This window comes from Dromaius novaehollandiae, chromosome 2 (assembly GCF_036370855.1).
Source record: "Dromaius novaehollandiae isolate bDroNov1 chromosome 2, bDroNov1.hap1, whole genome shotgun sequence".
NCBI lineage: Eukaryota > Metazoa > Chordata > Aves > Casuariiformes > Dromaiidae > Dromaius > Dromaius novaehollandiae.
The window spans coordinates 38,949,532-38,972,608 of record NC_088099.1 but is presented as its reverse complement, the minus strand read 5'-3'; the positions used below and the strand labels follow the sequence as shown (position 1 = coordinate 38,972,608).

General features: G+C 41.4%; 1 protein-coding gene across 1 annotated transcript; it reads right to left on the bottom strand.

The window, feature by feature from the left end:
- Window positions 1–10,006: 10,006 nt before the first annotated feature.
- On the bottom strand, window positions 10,007–12,263 carry LOC112985311 (cytochrome c). The gene is made up of 3 exons (XM_026103845.2): window positions 12,134–12,263; window positions 11,476–11,652; window positions 10,007–11,284 (listed from the first exon to the last, which is right to left on the bottom strand). Exons 1-3 carry the CDS (start codon window positions 12,246–12,248, stop codon window positions 11,136–11,138), a joined length of 441 nt encoding a protein of 146 aa, XP_025959630.2. The 5' UTR covers window positions 12,249–12,263; the 3' UTR covers window positions 10,007–11,135.
- Window positions 12,264–23,077: the final 10,814 nt, after the last annotated feature.

Sequence of the window (23,077 nt, the reverse complement as noted above, 5' to 3'; positions counted from 1 at the left end):
GTCCCTCACAGTCACCTTTCGGCAGTCAGAGAAATAGGAAAAAAAAGCAAAGCCCTTGTAATTATGTTCTTCTCCCAAAAGGAAGGGGCTGATTGGGACATTCAGAGACTTTCTAAAGAAGTAAAACCTATTAGTTCTTGCAAAAAAAAAAAAAAAAATCTTAGAAGATCTTACAGAAAATGATGAGCCCAACTCTTTCTGTAAAAAAAAAAAAAAAAAAAAAGTGACTGGATTGCCTAAGAAAGACCTAGAGAAATCAAAAGAGTGGCTAAGAAGTCATTGTTCTGGACAGCATCCTGTGCTGTTCTTTAAAGAAAGAACCAAAATCTACATCCTTAAGGTCATCAGAGAGGAAGAGTATTTGGAAATTGTAACACAGCACAAAGAAAATCATACCCCACTGGAACAGCCGTGGAAACTGTCCCCCTTTGTGAAGGAAGAGTCAAGTACACTAAGGACCTTGTAGAAGTTACCGCTGCAGCCATGCAGGAAAAGTAGCTGCAGCGGCAGGAGGTGGAGTGATGGCAGGGATGGTCACAGTAACAGGCAGTGGGAAGTTCAAGATCAAAGATCACTCCGGGTGACAAAACATCCCTTAGCATACCAGCTCAAGATGGAAACTGCCCAACTGAACCCTCACATCGTAGTGCACAGACTGGTAACAGCTTCTGCCTATTCCTCCATCCCTTTTTTTAACCTCAGTAGGAGTGGGCATGGACTTGGTGTGACTAGATCACACGGAGGGGAATGGGAAAGGCTTCCCAGAACCCTGGCCTGGTAGGAGAGCATCACAGCCATAGAGGAAACACCACTAAAAGCTGCCAGGAACCAGATTGTTGTGGGTGCAAAACTGGTGACAGGGCTGTCTCCAGGCTGTGGTGTGAAACCCTGGGAGGGGACTACCCCAGCTCACTTCAGGCAATGGGAAAAGACTTTGCTGTGACTTGCCCCCTCCCGCTTTCCTCATGACAGCATCACACAGCTCTGTGCTAGGAGCTGAGCTGAGTGGTGTCAGTGCTGGCGCAGAAAAGGGGAGCACAGAGGCCCTGCAGGCAACTCATCCAGACAAACCTGTATCTCTAAGGGTTCCCTTCTAGGGACATGACCGAGTGAGCTGGAGTCATTTGTTAAGTCTTGGACCAGTGCTATGACATGCCTGTCACCAAGGACCTCACTACAATCTTCTCTCCAAGCTTTCCACCCTCTCCTGTATATGAAACGTAGCTCATTTTTAGTGTGCCTTTCTCCCTTAGGTGGCTGCTTTGCACACATGACCCTGGATGGTTTAAAACAACAAAATGTCTTGGGTTTTTCGCTGTCATGGAATTGTCACTAGAGTATTCATCCAGCTGAATCCGAACGTTGCAGAATTTCAGGCACTCCGCCTTGCTGTGGAGTACATTTGGATCGACAGAGCATAATACGTTTGGCAAAAGTTCTGGTTCCCAGGCCACTAGGCCTACCAATTGCTGGTGCTTACCCTGTCAGTGGACATTTTCAGAACCTGATGTTTGAGGCACAACAGAAGCTGAGGTTGTTATGGCCATTTTTCTTTCATTCAATATTGAAGTGCTATACACAGCACTGATTTACATTAAGAAACCCCTTTCTAAGGGATTAAAAGGGCCCTTTATAATTCTCTCCTAACAGCTTGTCCATCACATGCTTCATCTCCTCCATCTCCCTTCATTGACAGAATCAGAATGCTTTGGATAATCAAAATGCTTTTGTGCCTCTCTGAAAAGAGGTGTCCCTCTCTGGGACAAGGGAGGCTGGAGAAACCAATGTGCCCCAGGTACTGTGTCTAAGCATGTAAACTTGGGGCAAATCTGTTCATGTTAACAGCCTTCAGACTCCGAAAAGAAAGCAAGCTCACAAACGCCTGCCCACCTGTCTACAGCTTGGTCTCTGAGAACTGGAGTGTATGGAAAACACAAGCCATCTATTTCTATGTATTTGCCAGTAAAATAGGGATCTTTCCCTCATTCTTGTTTTCCAGAATGCTTACTGAGTCTGCCTGACAGACGCAAAGAGTTATTTATGGTTACTATGAATTTTGATTGATATGAGAAAAAATAAAACCAACTGCTTTACCAAAGAATAGCACTCTCAAAATCTTGAAATAAAGGAAAAAGGCTATTGGCAACCGTTTACTGAGAAAATCAGAAATTCGACTAATGTGATTAGCCAGACCACCAGTCTTGATTGTCTAGAAACATAAAAACAGCTGGCTTGAGCCAGAAGAGCCAGACAGAAGACACTGTAGTAGGAGTGGATTCACTCAGCATTGGGGCTTTTTATCTTCCTTTGTCACTGGCAGGACTTTCACCTAATTTGTAGACCGGCACAGAGCAGGTCAGAGAACTAGTATTCTTAAAAAAAAAGTAATCTGTAATGAAAAATCATGTAGGCCATACTCCTGATCAACACTTCTTATATCTCCTGGCTAAGAAACAGAGACTGTTTTTCATACTGACACTACTGTGTGACTCCTTTCCACTGTGCTTGATCCCTTCTTTGTTTCCTTTTTATCTGTATTATGTTCACAGTTGCTAGTGTAGGCCACTGACCTGTGCTATTCGGGTAAGATCTGAAGCTGAAGGAAAATTTAAAGCCATGCAATCAACTGAAGTGTAACTCAATCGTGTTGCGTAAGTGGGGACATCAGGCTCTAGTGTTACAGACAAAGGATCAGAGCTTACAGCCCTGCAAAACATCATCTGATAGATGCACTGAGTAAACATCACACCATCTCTCAGCTGGCTGATTTGCTAATGTGGAATATATATCACTAAAACGCCAGATAAGTGGAAGTAAAATACAGACTGCTGGAGCCAGGTAGCCTCAACTGGATGTCTTCACAGAGCTGAAGCAAAATTACAGGCATCCAACCAAAGGGATATTCACTGAACACACTCAGAGTTGCCAAACCCTCAGCTGAAGGCAGGCAAGTTTGGTTTTTGCTGCTTCTAGGTTTCCACTGGTTCTCCTCTCAGGCTGTGATACTTGGCATCTCCCCAGTAGGCTAAAGCCCGGGCACAGTGCTAATCTTTACAACTGCCAAGCTTGCAATGAGAATATGTAATATTTCACCCTGTACTACCCTTGTTTCATCTCTGCTTTATTTCTCCTTCTCTTTGCTTCATTTGTGTCATCTTGAATTCTACGCTGTGACCCTGTTCAATTGTAGAAAACTCCTCTACTTTCTTGAGAGATTTTTCTGATGTTAAAGTATAAGTATCTTTCAACTGCAGAGCTCTCCCTTTGGATTGCTCCTTTCTGTAGGGGTTGTTTCTTATGTGCCATTGCACATAGTGGCGCAGAGAGAGATGCCATCTTCCTGAGAACTCAGAGTGACAGCAAACACACACGAGCTAAATTTTTAATTTCTGAGCACACTGCTCCTGACACAGGCGCTGCAAAACAAGCTTAACTTGCAGCATACAAGTAGACCTAATATGAGTATTGTCAGATTCAACAAAGCACTCATGGGAGCTCAAAATCTTGCAGGTTTAAGTCTTTGAGTACTGCAGAAGATAATGCCATCTGTTAAACGATGTAATAGAAGATGGCACTCATATTCAGAACTCATTCTGGTTACAGTCGTGCATGGACTGTTATAAAGAAAGGCACGTGGCCTTCTGAAGAGCAGCAAAGGCATCCTATTTGGTCATGTGTCAGAAAAGCCATGCTGGCAGGCAGAATTACATTGACATCTCATGAGAAACACCATAGCTAAATAAAATGTTGTCTTCACTGTTACAAGTGTTAATTTTCCTAGGATCTCAAATTGTTTGTTGTGAGAATGCTAATTTTTAGTAATATTTGTATTACTGGTTTTCATAAGTAAAGTAATTTGAATCCATCATCAAACACTACTCACGAAATAGTATTAAAAGCAGCATTAAAACATTTCCACTAACACTAGTCAGCAGATTCTTATCTAAACTGCTACACGGAGAAACGATATTATAACTTTTACATTTGTTCCAGGCATAATACGTCAGTCGGTAACATCAATGTGAGCTCTACAGGATGGACAAAGGCAGAATATGCACTAGAGATCTCCAGTTTAGATAAAGATGCTCTTAGTAGTCAGAGAGGAAAATTTTGCTTTTGAACTGAATCTTCTACCATTTGAACTGGTTGAAATTTAATACATGTTATTTCGAACTTGAGTTAGCCTGATGAAATATGAAACATGAATCAACCTGAGAATTCAGAAAATCTTAAAATTGTTGCAGAGATATCAATGTGCTCTGCTGTACTAGTCACCTCCAGTGATTTTTGCTGAACACTTTCAGTAAAATTGCTTCTTTGTACAAATGGACTTTTTTATTGTCTTTCAAATTATCAGAGTTGTTCAAATTACCTTCAATTGCATGTTATGACTTTCTTATGCAGCTTTTTAATACATTGGCTCCCCCTTCTGTTCATTTGGTGTAAACAATAAACTGATCAAATATCACTAGTTAAGTTCCTCAACACTTATGCACTTGCTTTTTGTAGCATGTCTCCGAGGCTCACAAGCAAACATTATTTCCCAGGTATCCCTATGAAGGACACTATCGTTGGCTTAATAAATAATAATAGCTGAGCCCCAAACAGCGGTGTGCATAAAATAACTAAATACAATGTCATTGTGTGAGGGATTGTTAAAAAAAATGGCCCTTTTCCAGTGAATTTTAAAAAAGATTTTAAACAATGAGAAAGGCAACAAAAAAGGATTTAAGTAAAGTGATTATCTGGAAACTCGAGCAGCCAGACCACTACAGAGTTAACAGATTTGTAAATTAAAGAGTATGGTTAAATAGCAAAGTGCAAGAAACTACACACAGTTCTGTCAATACAAAAAAAATGATAACTGGCAATAATAATAGGCAAAATGAAGATGACCGTCAGAATTTGTGCATGAGGATCAGAATTAAAATGAGTGTCTATGCCAAAAAACTAAGGAGTAGAAAATGCAGTACCTTTCCTTCGAAAATCACACTGAGAAAAATTCTAGATTTAATTTCAATGGCAGATAAACCAACAGGACAGTTGGAAATAAAAAGAGAGAATCCCCTGAGGAATGCTGCATGATACGGACAAGCCTGAATTCCATTCCTTTCTGTTCTCTGAACAGCAAAGCAGCAGGGAAGGAGAAATGCTAGAAAAAAATCATGTATTTGGATTGCCAGTAAGTCCTTTCCCAGCTTCATCTCATGGAAACTTTTAAATCTTCAAATCACAGGTAAGGTTATTTCATAGATTAAAAGCAGTTAAGGGGCACAAAACAGACCAAAATAAATGATCGCTTCTCAAACACCCAGTAACTTTGGTTATTGTTGCCATTAACATTAGCATTTTTAAAGTGTACATTAGTGATCTTGAAAAGAAGGGTATGTATAGAAGGAACATATTTTGCAAGTAAGACAAAATTTCTCTGTTAGTTAATACTTGAGAAAACGATGAAAAACTTTAGAGAGTGTGTGAAAACTTCATTGATTAAGAAATGTAGTTGAAGATATTCAGCACTGACCAACAATAACGTTATAAGCTTGTATTATATACTGGGACCTTTAGTTCCACTTGACAGGAGGATATGGGGGTAACATGGTAAGGAGACATAAGCAGAAGTCTACAAAATGAGGGTAAAAGGCAGCAGAAGTATCAGCAGTGTCAAAAAGGCAGAGGACATATCTGGAAGGATAGAGAGCAACAAACCAGTCAGACAGGCACAAGGAAGCAAGAGGGCCCTGGAAAGTGATGAGAGGACTGCAGCTGTAGCCAGAAATGGGGGAAGAGAAGAAAGCAGCCAGGAGGTGGGTGTGGGATGCAGGATATTGGGAAGAACAAAAAAGAAAAGGTGGCACTAGTGAGCCTTCCTCTTTTCAAAATGGTACCAACTTTCTGAAGTCCCTTCCAGGCCATTTCATGATTCTTTGTCTTCTCTAACTACCTTCGATTGGGGGCATGCCTATTCATTCATTATTTCTCCTCCCAGTGAAAGTCTCCCCAGTTAATAATCCAACAGTCCTCAGCTCTTGCTGATTCTCTTTTTCAGCGCAGGAATCTGAACCATTCTTACATACTGGCACATCCTCATGCAGCCTCCATTCGCATTCATCTTTAGTCTTCAGTTTGTGCTTACTGATATGCTTCCTCTTCACTGCTTTTCTGCTCACGGAAAGGCTGGTTACAGTCAATTTGGGCACATTCCTGCAACAGCATCTGGATAAGAGAACCAAGGTTTTGAGGCTACCAGTGATGGGTAGGTGGCACCAACTTATTTCTAAAATTCAGTGTACATGGTACAATTTTCCTATTTGTCTGGAAGTGCTACATCGGAGAACGAGCAAAACTGTTGCTCAACGCCCATGTCGCAGTTCACAGTAGAAAAATCCTGAGATACAGTGCAGGTATAAGCCACGTAAAGCTTTACCTGCTTTCGTCCACTCTATTAAAAACTTAGAAGTGAAGAAGATCAGTAAAAGCCCATGTTGCACAGATAAGAACTGTCAGACAGATCTTAAGAAGAAGTTGTCATCACACAGTTACTACCAAATGGAATTCACTACTGAATGTGAAATTCACAACAGTGAACTCCTGCAGGGAACTGTAAGGATGAGACACTAGTCAGTGTTTCTGTTCAACAGTTTTTGAGTGCTTATGACCCAAAGATTTGCAGCTTGGTAAGACGGTAACAGCACAGTCATGTACAGTAATATGTTTTAATATATGAGAAATGAGGAATCGGAAAATGCATCTGGAAAGTGGGTGATTCTGAGAAGGAACAAGGCACAGGGTTGCCCTGCCTAAACAAACATCAGCCCACAGTAGGAAGCTGCAGTCAACACTATTTGTGGGATGTAAAATCAGTAGAGTAATGACTTCTGATCCCCACTGCCAGGTTTATTTTTATCCAAGACAGTTCAAAATAAAACACAAACAACCTGGAAGGAACAGTCCTTTTTCCCTGCTCCAAGGTACGTGTTTTGAACACTGTGCTATAGTTACCTCTGTTTTCTTTCTGGCCCTCTTTCTGCATAATGACAGTTCCAAAAGAGGTAGAGAATATCTTCTTCCTGGCACATATCTTCTGCTTGGTGGTTAAAGCAGTCTCCTGGCAATCTGTGGATACGAACCTGTACCCTGTCACACTGAGGCAAGCATGCGATCCAAGTCTCTAACCTCCTGTGAGTGCTCTAACCAGAACTTAATTATTCAAAAAGTCACCGTCATCTTTTCTGTACCATTTCAAACAGAAAGAGCAATCCTGAAAAAAACCTTGCAAGTACTTATGCACAAGCTCTGAATCATGAGCAGATGGAGATAATTACCTGGAATCCTGACTCAGCCATCACAGCACTAGGAAGGGGCAAGATTTCATACCATTCCCCAGGGTTACGATTTCCTATTGCTAGCTCCAGCCAGCTCCCCACTCAAAATAACCTGTTTTTCAGGACAATAGCTCTAGCATGTCCACCCCATTTGCAGGAACATGGAAACTAGGCCCCAAAGATTTCTGGGATGTGTTTTAGTCAAAGGCAAATGACCAGGCTTAATACAGAAGTAAATGTGTGAATCTAACCACCTCTGATATACAGGAGAGACTAGAATATTTAATAGTTCCTGAAGTATTATGAGTTTAATTTCTGTTCTCTCCCATAAGAGAAGCATAATGCATCATATTCCTTTTAGATCCCAGATACTATATTCTATACCAAAAAAGGAAAATATTATATAATCTCACACAAGACTGTAATTGCAAAAGATCTATTAAAATGAACGAATCTTTAACTGAGTTGACTATCTACAATCGCATATGGACTGGTATGAACAGAGCTTCCCATAATCCAGCTGTTTGTAGAGTGTTCAAACTTGACTTATGTTTTATTTAAAAGATTTCACCAAATTTTACTAGGCTGCATAAATAACCTATATCATTTCAAAATTCCCCTATTTCATTTTGGTTTTGAAAAGTCATTCTTCGAAAGGGCTTATTTTTGAATTTCACATTTTGTTATTTTTGACAGTGGCAATCAATGCATTTGTATAATCACATGTGAAAATATTGCAAGGTCAATTTTAAAGGCATATCCCATCAAATCTGTAAACTGTTGGACAAGAAGCATTTTTATGAGATGTTGTGAAGTTTGGCAGTGGCACTTTAATTCCTCAGTTGGGATTGCAAAGGAACTACTGAAATACCGAGTGTCTAGACTGATTCCACTATCAGGAAGACAAAGATTAAAAACAGGCATAGTTGCAGGCTATATGATGGCCACCCTCTGTATAAATGATGAAGGATTATGAAATAGAATTCAGCAAAGATCAGGGAGGCATTCACCCACATCACAATAACTAGTTTCTCTTTGCATCCTTTTATCTACAGGAGTTACACAACTACATTACTAAGAATTTTTTTTTTTTAAATAAGCATCCAGCAGTGTTCCAAAATGTGCATCTATATCTACATATAACGGGCCTGATTCTTACTGCTTTACAAAACAAAGGCAAGCCTCTGTCCTCCTACTCTGTAAAACTTGAAGTCAAAGAACTAGTTTGATTCCACAACCAATTTGGACATCTTTCCCCCCCACCCCCTCCAAAACAGGCACTTGCATTCATGTTCCTCTCTACAAGTAACTTATCTAATAGCCTTACATTTCAAAATTCTTACACTGCCAATCTGCTAAGTAGAAATACTATAGTAATGCATTTGTCCAATGATAATTTTTTACTATAACAAATCTTGTAAGCCATTGCTGTCTAGAGTTAAGTATGCATAGAAAGATGAAATTTTCAAGGCCACTCACATTAGGTTAGAAGAACCTTTTCCCCCCAAGATATAGAGAAGGATGCAACCCCGTCTAGATCTAAGTTCAGTTTTCTCCATCTTCAATGGTACATACAAGCTGCTTTGTCTTTGTACCTAAGTCTTTGAACCTAAGTCTTTGCGATACAGACAATATAAAACAAAACAAACTAAACTAAGTGTACTACCTACTTTGGACAAAGGATGACCGTACTTTCTCTTGAAGCAGATCTTTTGATGATACTTTTTTTTTTTTTTAAAAAAAAAAAAAAGCTGTTGCCTGTGCAGAATCAAAGATTTTAATTTAAATTTAATACCTTACTGCAAAATACTTCTTTCTATAGTCTGTTTCTTCTCCACCTCAACTACAGAAAAAGAACAACTTGAAGGTCACAAGTCTTGTGTGGTATCATAAAGGTAGTCCTACTAACAGAAAGTCACAACTCTCTCCATTTGATTCACAGTCTTAGGCATGTTAGTCATCACAAAAGGCTACAGAGCTGGGTAATGTTACAGGCTATATCTGTGACTGCTTCTATCACTATTTTGGCACAACAAGAGCTGACAAGTTTTATATAGCCATAAAGGTAGTATGATAAACACCACTTCTAAAAATTGGAACAGTTAACTACTACAGCCTGAAGGTATCTTTTGCAAGATTTTAAAGAGTACGATGTCAGTTAATATTAAGTCTGCCTTCCCAGTTGCAAACAACAGCTGCCTGCACATTTGGTTTTAAAAAAAGTCACAAAACAGAGTACTACCCATTAAGACAACCTGCTAGTAATCTTAATTCTTCTTGTTCATTAATTCCAAGCAAGTCCTTTGCAACTCAGACATTAAGCATATTATTCTATTTGACATAATTAAGCTGTTGTCTAATTCTAAAACTTACCTAATCCTACAGTGCAGTTACAGCTTCCAAATTGCTTTGAATTGTTCTCCCCTGCCCAACCTGGGAAGCACAACAGAGATAGTGTGAAAGAACACTGGTGGAAGAATCTGGCTTTTCTATTTCTAGTTCAAATTACCTTACAACATCACTGTTTTTGTAAGTATTCTTCACAACTCCATCAGCATTTACTTTTTTCACACTGAGCTTTTACTTCTCCTGCTCCCTGATGATGCAAAGCCAGAAGCCAAACACAGTTTTTCCTCTACACTCACATTGTTTCTCACTTAATTTCAGACACATACAGCAAATAAGATTTTGAATTCTTTAATTTACAGTGTTGATCACTCTTTTTAATTGTGCCTTGCTGTTGGTACACAGTAAATACATTCAACTTAACAATTCATTTAGTATGAAAAGATGCAGTTAGAACTTTTAAAATACCCTTTTACACTATGCAAAACAACTTTAAAAATACCATTTTACACTGTGCGAAACAGAACCTTTGAAAGTAATGACATTAGCTAAGGACAGGCACAGAGGAAGACTGTTTCCTTTTAATACACCAGTGCATTCATTCCTATACCCCTTCAGCAGAGTTTACTTGTAACAATAGATTTTAGGTTAACACTTCTGTTGGAAGGAACAAGATTTAGTAATGCTCAGCTTGATCTTCAGCACTTACTTTTCAACATAATATAGTTTTTCGTTTCATTTATTAAGCTATGAACAGGAATTTTCTGAAGAGTTATTGAACAAAGGGTTTCAAAAACATTTCAAAAACTGAAGATGTTTCTGAAGTAATCTTATACTCTTACTGGGGCATGCAGCTGTCAGAACATCTGGATAAACAGGTAACATGCTTCCCCTAGATAAAATAAAAGTGGTTCGGTACAACTGTCATTTCACAAGTAGTACTTAGGAAGTCAGATGAACTTGCATTCTTATCCCAAGCTTTAGCCAGATGAACATACACAACCACACATTGCACTGGTCAGGATTAGAAAAATATTATCTTGTTTGTTATCTTCCAGGCAACGTAACAAATGATGTATGTGGAAGGATGCCAAAACCCACCCTACCTTTTTAATCTCGAAGAGTTGGGCTGTCAAAGCTATCATGCTGTTGACAGTGACTCGCGTGACACGTTTTACAATGAAAAGGCAGGAAATGTTGATTTTTTTTCTCCATTTAATTCCATGATCAAGAATGACTGAACATTGCATTCATTGAAGTCTACCCAATTACATATGGTTTCCATAAGTTATGGCTGCCAAACAAGCGTGTACTCCAAACACCCACCACAAGCAACATTATTTTGGTGAGTGAGACAGATTTTAAGGTTAGACACAGTACATGTAAAAATAGAAAGTTTAAAAACCATCACAGACATTTCCATTGCCATCTCCTTTGTGAAATAAATAAGGCAGCAGACAACTTTTACTTAGAAGTGGCATCTTTGAGATATGCTATTAAGTCTGCTCGCTCAGACTTCTTCTTAATACCCGCAAAAATCATCTTTGTTCCTGGAATATACTTCTTTGGATTTTCCAAATACTCCATCAGAGTATCCTCACCCCAGGTGATACCTAGGGAAAAGGGGAAGGGGGAGGGGAAACAAGCCATAGTTAGTGACCTTAAAAAACAAACAAAAACCCCACAGATCTATTTTCTTGTCCCCCATGCTACTTTACTTTTTGGCAGATGTGCCTACTTCTAGAACTACCACTGAAAACCCATTTTTGTCCCAAGTAACTCAAAAGAGCACTTAGAAGTTTACCTTTATTCTTATTAGCATCTGTGTAAGAAAAGCCCTCAGCTTGTCCAGTTTTACGTCCAAACAGGCCGTTCAGGTTGGGTCCTGTCTTGTGCTTGCCTCCCTTTTCAACTGTATGGCACTGGGAACATTTCTGGACAAAGATCTTCTTGCCCTTCTCAATATCTCCCATTTTCAGTACTAGACCAAGAACACATACAGAAGTTAATGTCACAATATCAAGGTCAATTATTCAACAGAAGCTTTAAAGAGATCCTGCTGTTTTACAAAACTGTATGCGTTGGCCCATCAACCCAGACATTCTCCAGAGAGCTTCTACACAAAAGTTACAGGTCCTGGATTTGAAGATTAGCATAGAATCATTGGACTAAGCAGAAGATCTCAAGGTGATAAATATTAGGCTTCAATAGCAGGGAAAGCCCAAGATCATTCCTGAAGGGAAATGGGAGGGAATTATCTCCCTTCCTGTTACTTAGCTTGAATTCAGCATTAAGAAACTTTCCTAGTCATGAACAACCTTGTGTAAAAAGATCATCCTCACTGATATAGTAGTAAGAAGAACAAACTATCTATATTTTTTCCCATTTCTGCTGGAAAAAGGCCCCAGTGCACAGCCTAACAAAGGAGCCAAGGGAGGCAGACAAGCAGCTGGCCTGCTTACCTCCTGCCATGAGCCGGGCTGCCTCCTCAGCACCTGCCACAAGCAACGCTATTTGCATGCAGCGTGGCAAGAGCACCCAAGGGCAACCGCAATTCCCGGCTCGTGCTTCAGGCATGCCGAAGCTGACCTTGAGGCGAAGCGGGAGCCCGCTCCCGGCGCGGGCAGAGCCTCCACGGCAGCACCGCTCCTCCGCTCCTGGCAGGCCGCCGCAAGGGCGGGAGGGCCCAGCGGCGCGACCGTCTCTTCCGAGCGGGGTCGGTCCCCCTTCATCCCTCAGGGCATCCCGGGACGCGGCCGCCCCCTCCGCTAGGCCCCGCGGTGACCTTCCCGCCGCAGCCCGGCCGCCCCCTTATCCTGCCGCCCCGGGCTCTTCCGCCTCGGCCGACGAAGGAGCCCCGGGGAGCAGCGGGCGCCCCGGGGAGCCCGAGTCCAGACCCAGGCCCAGGCCCTGCCCGCCCCCCTCCCCGGGCCTAACGTCCCGCCGGCGGCATGAGGCCGAGGCCGGAGCTCGCTCGCTCGCTCGCGGCTCCCCGCCGCCCCCCGCCGGCAGCTGCCCGCACCTGCGTGCCCAGCCGCCCCGCTCGCGCTGCGCCCACAGTGGCGACCACAAGCCCGACCGCTCCCTCACCGTCCCGCCGTCTGAGCCCAAGGACACGCCGTACCCCGCCCTATGTAAGCCGGTGTCGCTGCAACCAAGCCACGCCGGTCTCGGCCCGCCCCTCCCAGCGCGGCAGCCAGTCAAGGGCCGCCCTGGAGACCTCTGGTTGGCTGTCGCGCCCGTCCGCCAAGATAGACGTCACGGCGCTGGAGGCTAGCGGGATAGGTTGCGGGGAGAGGGGAGCCGGGCTGCTGTCTCCTTCCCCCTCCCCCCTCCTCCTTGCGGAATGGCGTCAGACGTAACGCCGGTACGTAAGGAGCGTCAGAGACCACGAGCGCGGGGGCGGGTTGCGTGCGCGTGCGCACATCGGAATGCGAAGCAAAGATCACGCGGGGCCAGGGGAGGCTGCGACCTTAGCCGGCGGCTCGGGAGGCCGCGTGGCGACGCGGGGGGGCGGGGCCCGGCTCGTGACGTCACGGGAGCTCCCCGCCCCTCCCCCAGCGCAGCTGTAACGGCCGTTGCCGCCCGCTGCCTGCGGGGGTTTCCACTCGCGGCGCCTTCGAAAGATGAGGAGAAGATCGCCACGAGTGCGGCGCGTATGTTTTTTAAGTCAAGGCGAGCAAGGTGCTAAGCCCCTACTTTAAGGCTGTTGGATTTTAAAGAGTTATTTAAGAGAAACTGGAAAGTGATGGAATTATCGCAGTTAGCAAAAGGATGCTAAAATCTTACAAACTTGAAAAAGCTAAGAGCGTTATTGAAGGTGCCGCCATAAAGAACTGAAGAGGAAGCAAAAGCACATCTGGATCTTAGATCTCATGTAGGATACTAAAATGCTTCAGTTTTGAAAAAGCTAAGAGTACTATTGAAAGTGCCATCTTAAGGAAAGAGGAGGATGCCCCAGATATCTTCCCAGCAAGTTGGACAGTGTCGTTTAGCTTGAAAAAAAAATTACTGATATCGATAAATTACAGACGGTTAAAACGGGATTTGAATATTGAATTTCAGATGTGACCATCATCTTCTTTCTATGCAGAACAAAAAAGATGAAGAGCTCTTAAAAGAAAAGGTCGAGTGTAATAATGTCCAGTGGTCAAAAGGCAGAAGGTCACGAAAGATGAACTATTTTCCCCTAACTATTGACATTAAAAAATGCCAGCGTTTCTCAGAACTGAGAATTTCCCAGAAGTGCCTGGCATTGAACAGGAGTAACATCTTTTTTGTATGCTTTCGTTCTGTGCTGGAACTGGTGTGTGATCATGCACAAAACTGGATGACTGTTACTGCCTTGTGGAGCAGAGCTCACCTGGAGTGCCAATACGACGAATGAAGGAGTAAGGACAGAGTAAAACACAGCAAAGGTTCTTCTGATGTCAAAATTTTGCTGGCAATTTATAAGACTATTCAGCCAATTATCCCTTGTAGTTTGGAGAGTATACATTTTACGCACTGCTTATGTCTGCAGCGTCAAACAGATGTGTTTGTCCAGTTATTAACACTTTGACACTAGGTATATACATATTATGATCCTAAGCTATAATGATTACACTATATACATTGTCATCTTCTTGACTATAAACTTACTATAATAAAACTAATTTGCTTATAATTTATAGCTAAATTCATATAATTTGTGGTGAGCTAGGTAATATATGTGCAATTGAACCACCATAAACAGGCATCTTGACTTCTCCCAAACTCAAATCATGCCAGGCTCCCAGAATTATGAGATGTTTGTTTAAAAACTAACTATATTTTCTGTTTCTTTTATTTGCCATCTGATTTTGAACATTCATGATGCACTTAGTTTTTAGACTTTTTACCATGATTGTATGGGCTATAGACTGTAATTTTTTAAATAAGGGTGGAGTGTTTCCTATGATTCCAAGAGCCAACTTTATGAAACTTAATATCACAAGACTTACGATAAAACCCCTGGTTTCTTTTATCTTTAAAAGAGGAATGAGCTGAAAGCACCTAAGCTGCTTTAAGAACTGACAGTAATTCTTAAGCTTCTTTAAGCACTTGATTTGGACTGATGCAGGGTTCTCTGAGCACTTGATGTGGACTGAAGCCCACTGACATACTTTCAAAAGTTCTCCCTTTCTTCACAGAACACAGACTTCAATTGTTTGTAACTCTCATTTCCAGTATATTTTGCCTTCTAAGCACGGGTGTGTTCCTACTGAGCATTACATGCTGAGCTTTACAGCTAACCCTTCTGATCCATGTGCAGAGACATTGTAGCAATGTTATTTTTGTTTTTCTGGGGAAGCTGTTTTTGAAAGCTGTGCCTTAATTCAAGGGAGTTGAATGCATTTTTGGTAAACTTCTAAAATGATAAAATTATGCTCTCAAGGAACATATTAGATCTGTGAGACTTGCAGACATAAACGGGAATATGCTAAAGGTCAGCTTGTAAAATGAACAGAGGCAGAGAGTCTTCTCTGTCTCATACCTGACCGTTCAGATGTCTACTTTCTGAGTGACTGGCTCTGGTTTTGATATAGTACCATTTTACACAGGTGTAAATGATACAAACAGCATTCATGGGGGTGCATAATTTTTGTATTGTTTAGTAGAAGTTGATATTCTGCCTAACATATACTGGTTTAGAAAATGTGTTTTCACCAGTAAAAGTGGGTATCTCAAATGGAGAAGACTTGACTTAACTCATTAGAGTCCATTTGGGGGTTAGATAAGCATGAATCTGGAGCAATCCACTGGTAAGTAAGAAGTGTTCTATGAGTGAAGTTGGAGGTGCCGGAAGGGGGGTTCTTCATGGTGGCCAGTGTTTTACTTTTTGAAACATTCTTCAGTAGGACAGATTAGTAGTGAAATTTTACCCTTCTCTGCTAAATACAGCTGAAGTCTATTACTAATTAAAACACAGAAAAATAGCCAAACAGTTCTTTTAAGAGGTACTCTTCAGATGAAAGAAGAAAGATGGCCTTGTGGGACTAGTTTGGGACTTGGGAGAACAGAGTTTATTACTCAGTTCTGTGATAAAGTTCTTGCTCGGTCTCTGGCAAATACCTCAGAACCTGTTTCTCTTACAGAAATCATCAGGAATTGGATGCTTGAGAGCCTTGGCCTCTTTTTGCTGTCACTGTATGGAAATGGACCAAGCCTGAGCTGCTGCTTGTTAGCAACTAACTATTCAGAGTTGTTGGATCAGTGATTTGGTCTGCAATCATGGTGCTGTGAGCTGGTTTTAAGATATTGCCATACCTTGAGTCATAAATCTTACCAAGTCATAGAACAGTACTGACAAATTTGCACCATTAGCATTTCTGAATTGTACCGACACTGTTCAGTGAACCGCATGTTTTTTTGCTTTTGAAATTGTACAGAAGGAAGGAGTAGCTCTCCATAGTTTTTCCAGTCAAGCTGAGCTGGCTGGAACCCAATGCTTTGAGGGTCACTTTTCAGCAGTTTTAGGGTGCAAGGAAGATACTGATTGTCTTATGTTTGTTATTTATTTTAGTGGGTTTTTGGACAGAGTACAGGAAGCTGTTCATCTATACTCCAAAGAGGTGAGGAACAAAGACGGAAGACATATTAGATTGAAGAGTGGATGAAAATGCCTGGTAAATGGTGTCTTTCAAATCTTTACTGACTGCTGTGTTTTGCACAGTCTAAGCTGGAGAGGGTAAATGTGTTACTCTTTGGAACAGCTGGAAAGGCAGAGTCTCTGAGATACTGCAGTTGATAAGGGTCACAATATGTTAGGCACCTTCTTAAGGCAAAGCTAAATTTGTCCATAACATATACTTTTGTGTGGCATTTTTATCAAACAAGTCCTGGTTGGATTTTAAGGTCTGTTCATGGTCATGTCATGTGGCAGTGTATTTAGGCTTTCTGCACTTGTCTCAACCAACGTTGAGATACTTTCTATGTTTTTTTTTTTTTTTTGATAAATGACAAGAGCTATATTAAACTGAATATTTGGATTACATTCAATGCATATTTGTCATTAGTGGAAAGATAAAAGCTATTGTCAAATTGAAAAGAATTGTATTGTCACGTGTCTGTGCTTCGAAGATCACATGCTTGGAAGTGTGATATAGAAATATTTTCTGCTTTTTAGGGTGTAGTGTGGCAGTTGAAGGATTTGATCTTAGCAGAGGAAGGAGGACCTTAGAGTTCTTCCTGTGTCTACTGTTCCTGTGGTTTTGTAGGGTGAGTGTGGAGGCAAGTGTCTGGAACTAGGGAAGAAAAGGGGTATCCTACTATAAGAGGTTTCAGGCAGACAGAGAGGCTGCAAATTGATGAGTCAGGATGTTGTTCTCAGCTCCAGTTGGGCACAAGGTGAGGCAACACTGCATATCATTACAGTAAACTGTTAGAAAAATGAGTGGACCAAGTGCAATTGAATGTTAACATTTAAAGTGGGACATTGCACACTTCTGACCTCAGGGCAGCAAACAGGTAGCACAGGTAAAGAGACATCAGCTAGTCCAGGCAGGGTGCAAAGCACAGTGGGCAGCTGGAAGACTGCCAAAATATTTGATAGCTGAAACAATTGCACAACATTATAATGCTATGACTTAGTGATAAATTTCATAGAAGCACAGAATTGCTGACATTGGAAGGGAATTCAGGAGATTTTCTAGTCCAACCTCAAAGTAGAGTCAGCTAGAACAGGTTGCCCGGGATTGTGTCCATTTGGATTTAGAATATGGAGACTCCACAACTTCTCTGGGAAACCTGTTCCAGCGTTCAAGCACCATTACAGTAAAACAAAGCTTTTTCTTATGATCAGATGGAATTTCGTATGGTTCAGTTTGTGCCTGTTGCCTCCTTCCTTTCACTGGGCACCACTGAGAAGAGTCTAGCTCTGTTTGCTTTATTCCTTCCCATCAGATATTTATACACATTGATAAAATCCCCCCAGAGCTTTCTCTTCTCCAGACTAAAAAGTCCCAGCTCTCTCAGCCTCTCCTGGTATGAGAGATGCTCCAGTCCTTTAATCACCTTTTTGGCCCTTTGCTGGACTCACTCCAGTAAATCCATGTCTTGTACTGGGGAGCTGAGGACTGGACACAGTGCTGCAGATGTGGTCTCACCAGTGCTGAGTAGAGAGGAAGGATCACCTCCCTTGACCTCCTGGCAACATTCTGTCTAATGCAGCCTAGGAGACTGTTGGCCTTCTTTGCTGCAAGGGCATGTTGCTGGTTCATGTTCAACTTGTTTACCGGGACCCCCAGGGCCTTCTCTGCAAAGCTGCTCTCCAGCCCTGCCAGTTGTCCCCAGCCTGTACTGATACATGGGGTTATTCTTCCCCAGGTGCAGGACTTTTCACTTTCCTTTGTGGAACTTCATGAGGTTCCTCTTTTTGTGAGCTTCCCAGTTTTCCAGCCTGTTGAGGTCGCTCTGAATGGCAGTGCAACCATCTGGTGTGTCAAATTTATTGATGATTTTAGCAGGTATGAAAATATCAAAGTACTTTTTGTCCGTTCTTTGATGCTAGAGATTTATGTCATGTGGATGCAGATTTCTTTTACAGTCATTTAGTTTATGGTGAAGTGTCCCCCAGGCTGGTATAGGCAGAGGTTTCTGTATGCTTCCCAACAGCTGGCCTGTAAGGTGCTGAGTAGATTAAGTAGACCTGGTATTCAGTGTCACTATTCTTCAACTCGCCACCCATGTTGATAGTCCTGATTGTGTCCTCTAAGCAGAGGAGGCTTCCTCACACTAGCTCCGAACCATGGGAACTTCTTCATGGGGTCTGTTATATTGCCCCGTGCTCATAACTGGAGCTGTTTTTTCTTTGTTCAGAATCTGGACTGGGCTGCCCAAGTATCTGTTTTAGTAGCTACTTGTAGACTGATAGAAGTTTAGTGATTTGTAGACCCACAGAAGAATATATTGAGGTCTGGCATCTTCGTATAAGATGCAAGGAGCACACAGCTGCTCTGTAATCAGTTCATAGTTCTAGGCTTAGTTCTAGGCTACATGCCAGCAGTGGCATCTAGTCAGCATGAGTGTAGAGAAGTAGTGAGTACAAAGCATAAATGCATAGATTCAGGTAATTTACAGTGAAACCTGGGATAGCAGGGGCAGACTTCCAGATGCAAGAGTTGTCCCAGGATGGGACTGCATCAACATCCGTTTTACCATCAGAAAACTCATTCTGAATCCCTATAAACCCATTCTTGTAGTGTTAGTAGGCTAAAAAGATAGATGATTCAAGACTGTAGTTTTTTTAAAAAGAACATTTTTGGACTCAAGACCAAAACTACTTAAGTTACCTCACAAGGACTTTCAAATTTCAAAGATACAGGACCTATCAGTTTGTCAGAAATTTATTTTTTCTTAAATATATAATTTTCTTGCTTTCAAGGTTTTGGAAAAAGCTTAAAAATGAGTATTAAGGGCTCAGGAATTGAAAGACAAGTAAAAGGTAGATCAGCATTTTAAGCTTCATAATTTTAAAGCTAATCTGGTGCTATTACAGAGTCTGACTCAGTCTATTGGAAAGCTTGAGCTAATAGAAGTATAATAAATGTCCTTGAGCATTATCTGAGAGTCTGATTCCATCTGGCAAAAAACACAGTACAAGAGCACTAATTTCCATTGCCCCCAATTTCTTTTTGTAGGTTGCAAGTAACTGGTCAAATCTACCACATTTTCCATTTAATTTTTAATAGTTTTTCTTTCTAATGAATCAAACTGTTACAAGGATTTCAGCCATGTCCTGTTCAGAGAGGATGACAATTGCCTGCATTGACAGTACATTGCTTTTGTGTATCTGTCGCAGCCAGATATTATTGTTTTGTCATGTACATAATCAATTGGGACATTATCTTTTAAATAATCCAAGATACAGAGTAAGAAGTATTTCTATAGCAGCTTAAGTGAAGATATTGTCAAGTTACTCTCCAAAGCATCAACTTAGCCTCGAGAAAAGCTCCACGTTAAGACTGCTTTTATAAGGAGATTTCTATCATTGGCTCTCCTTATGTAATGATGATATGCTAATCTAATGTAATCTATCTACTAAAGCCCATGCAGTTCTTGTATTTAAGACAGGTGAGAAAGCAGGACCTTTCTTAAAATAAGAGCAGTAGAATGGGCCTGTGATTCAGTTGAGAGTCATTGAAAAATAAAGCCTGAGTTACCTCGGAATTTTCTGAGGAGAAACCACTGATAATGTGTACAAATAAGGCCATAATCTGGCACGTTTTGCTCTGTCCTCCCACAGAAAGGAAACTAGTGTGGAGGCTTAATGCTTGCAAGTGTATTTGCAATTCTCTGCAGAGCTACGGTAGCCACCGTGTACAGCAGCAGAAAGATCTGTTGAATGTGAAGCCTGGCCAAGTGAACAGGTAACAGGTACACGATTCAGGGATCTGCAGGCGATCTTCTTGATTGAGAGGGCAGCACATACGCTGCAGACAGTAGCAACCATGGGATGTTTTCATCAGTGGAGAGATGGGATTCCTCCCTGAAGAGATCTTCCACTAATTTTGCTACCTGTTATACTAAGTTTTTGAGACATTTGTAACCAAGTAATTGCCTGGATGGTAGCCTTAGAACCAGGTTGTAACATCCCAGCTGTATTCTCTGCTCATTTTCCAATATGCCTCTAAGAATGTGTCAAGTGTTATATCAGAACAGATTAGTGGTCCGTGCTGTTTCTCACAGTGGCGATGCTGGATGCTTCGTAGGCTCAAAAAACTGGCCATGATGAGCTTATATCTTAAAGCATGATGTCTCATAGCACCAAGAACATTTATCCAAACTACTAGGATTGCAGATTTTTTCTTATGCTCCTAGGATTTGCCTCTAATTCTTTTTAAATGTTACTGAGTTCTCTGCCTTAATCATATCCCAAACAGAATATTAAACAGGTAAATTAAAGTGTACTTTCTGAGTTCCTTGTTTTGATCTGATTAATTTGACCAAACAAAATGTCCTAGAGCTTTTCAGAGCTTTTCATTGTGGGACTTAGAGGTTCAGGACATAAAAGATTGTCAGGACTTTTCTGCAGTAAATGTGTTATATGCTTGTTGCTAAATTGTAGTGTCTTTCATTGTTGTTGTTGTTTTTGTCGTCATTGTTAAAGGTCAGTCTTGGTCTTCATATATCTTTCAAGTGTGTCCAATCTCCTGATTTTAATACTTGTTGTTCTTTTCCAGACTAATTTGTTGCTTAGACAATGTGCTGAACAAAACTAAATGCAGGGTATACAAGGCTTGATAATATTCTGTCTTCCCTGCAGCTTAACATCTCTTCTGAATGGTGCTACAGACTGAGTGGAAGTCTCCACTTGTTTTGAAATCTTTCCTCTAGGAGGTAACAACTAATTTAAAACCTATTTGTGCCTGAGTTGCCTTAAACTGTTCCTTGCAGTATGTCACTTCATACCTTACTTTTAAATTTCATCTGTCATTGTGCTATTCAGTTATTTTTATACTACATCTTCTAGATAATCTCCTGTATTCTTCTCATGTCCTAATGAATGCCTTAATAGCCTCTGTTTTAAGAACCAAAAGTCTGATTGTTTCTGAGATGTATTTATAGGTGGGATATGAGGGTGAGTATCCCCCTAAAGGCACATGAGCTCTCTGACTCCTGTTACATCATCTCCTTTATCCTCTTGGTAGATATTGAGCCCCTTTGTACTCTGAATGCAGAAAATAGTGCACTGTTGGGGCACTGTCTCCTGACTGGCCTTCTGAAGATCTCACATGTAAATAATCAGTGGTTTGTGTTTCTGCCATGATTCTTTGCTAGTATCTCTTCCAGGAAACAAAAATACAATAGATAATGACTCGCTGGAAGCATGGTTCTGTTTGAGTCATATGTTCAGTGTGAGTATAATCCTGGCAGTCTGCTGAACTGTGGAGATTTGCTTGGAAGGAGAGGGGAAAATACATGATCTCTTAGTGGGACAACTTGGAAGACCTTCCGTGAAGAAAGTCTCCAATGAAAAATGCGATAGTATTTTGCTCCCCCTTCAGGTGCTCCTTCGGAAACAGCTGAATAATCCCTCATTCAAGTAACCAGCTAAAAAAGAATAAATGGCCATGTGATGTTTCCGCCTCTCTAATCCCTATTTAGCTCCTAGCTCCTTAAGATATTAATTGAACCAATATTAATTATGTTGGTGAATTTTAGATAGCACCAATATTAATCTCTTAGCACACTGAAAATAGCAATTTAAGCTTATTCTTTGAGTCCTTTCTGCAAAGCCATTGGTAATCCATGAGATGGCTTTCCACTGAAGTTTCCTTAGTGGCTTTCTTTTCTTTGAAGGGCTTTGCAAACATGATTTAAGATGTTTAAAAGTATTGTATTTGATGATTTGTTTTCTGTTCACACTACTCAGGAATCTATACAGTTCAGAAAGCACAACACAGCAGCAGAGCTGCTCTGTCCTTATTTCTTAGTTTTCTTCACTGTTTTTGTAACCACCATGTTAATTCCCACTACTCATCCTTAGTTACTATATTGGCACTTGCAGCCCTCTCAAGCTAACTGCTAATAACAAATTGCGTGTTTTCTATAGCTTGCCTGCTTCATTCTAAAGCTCCTTTAAAGTCCTGAAGGGAATACTAAGAACCATCCTGCCTAGACCAGGTTTCACTGCAATTTAATAGAGTCCCCATTGACTCTCCAGCTCTTTTAAACATTCCTGGGTCTTGGAAAATGACTAGAAAACTAAAGAGTCGAAAACACAAGCCAGAGTAGGTCCCACATAGGAATATAGGCCTGGGAAGGACCTAGTGACTGTAAGAGTATGGAGGCTTTGGAAATGTGCTGTGCACACACAGAGAGACTCCACAGCTCACGTGCTTCACGTTTGTCTCTGGGTGTGCAATGCTGCTGACATGATTGGCTTTAGACGCCCTCCAGGCTAGCAGAGGGTCCTTTTTACCGGGAAGCATAGAGCCTGGTGCCTGTGAGGGCCCACAAAGGGAATTCTTGGGTCACTGACTCTTATCCCCTCCTAACTGAGTCATAGTTCTTTTCATGAACTGGTCAGGTCCATTCTTAAGCAGTCTATTTTCTGATCCTCATCTTTTATACTGAAGAGCTATTCTTAAACCTCCTTGCTGTGACCATCAGAAATCTTCTGATTCCCAGCCTAAGTTTGTTCCCATCAGTCTATAGCACTTGTTCTTGAACCCATTTGGCCTTTAATGAACTAGCTCCTTCCCTAACCAGTGTTTATCCCACTGATGTGTTTCTCAAGAAAAATCATGTTTCCACAGCCTTTAGGCCAACCAAGATTAGGTGTTCTTGTCCCCTGTTTTCAAATAGGCTGCACATATCCTGGGCCACCCTAGCTGCTCTTCTCTTTTCCTACTCCTGTTTGAATTTATCTTGGTTCTCCAGGA

Excerpts from the sequence above, each read along its gene's own strand:
- LOC112985311 (XM_026103845.2), bottom strand. The coding sequence starts at position 12,248 with ATGCCTGAAGCACGAGCCGGGAATTGCGGTTGCCCTTGGGTGCTCTTG. Across the intron at positions 11,653-12,133 it reads AGCCCGGCTCATGGCAGGAG|TACTGAAAATGGGAGATATT; the intron begins GTAAGCAGGCCA and ends TTCTTGGTCTAG. Across the intron at positions 11,285-11,475 it reads AGATGCTAATAAGAATAAAG|GTATCACCTGGGGTGAGGAT; the intron begins GTAAACTTCTAA and ends CCTTTTCCCTAG.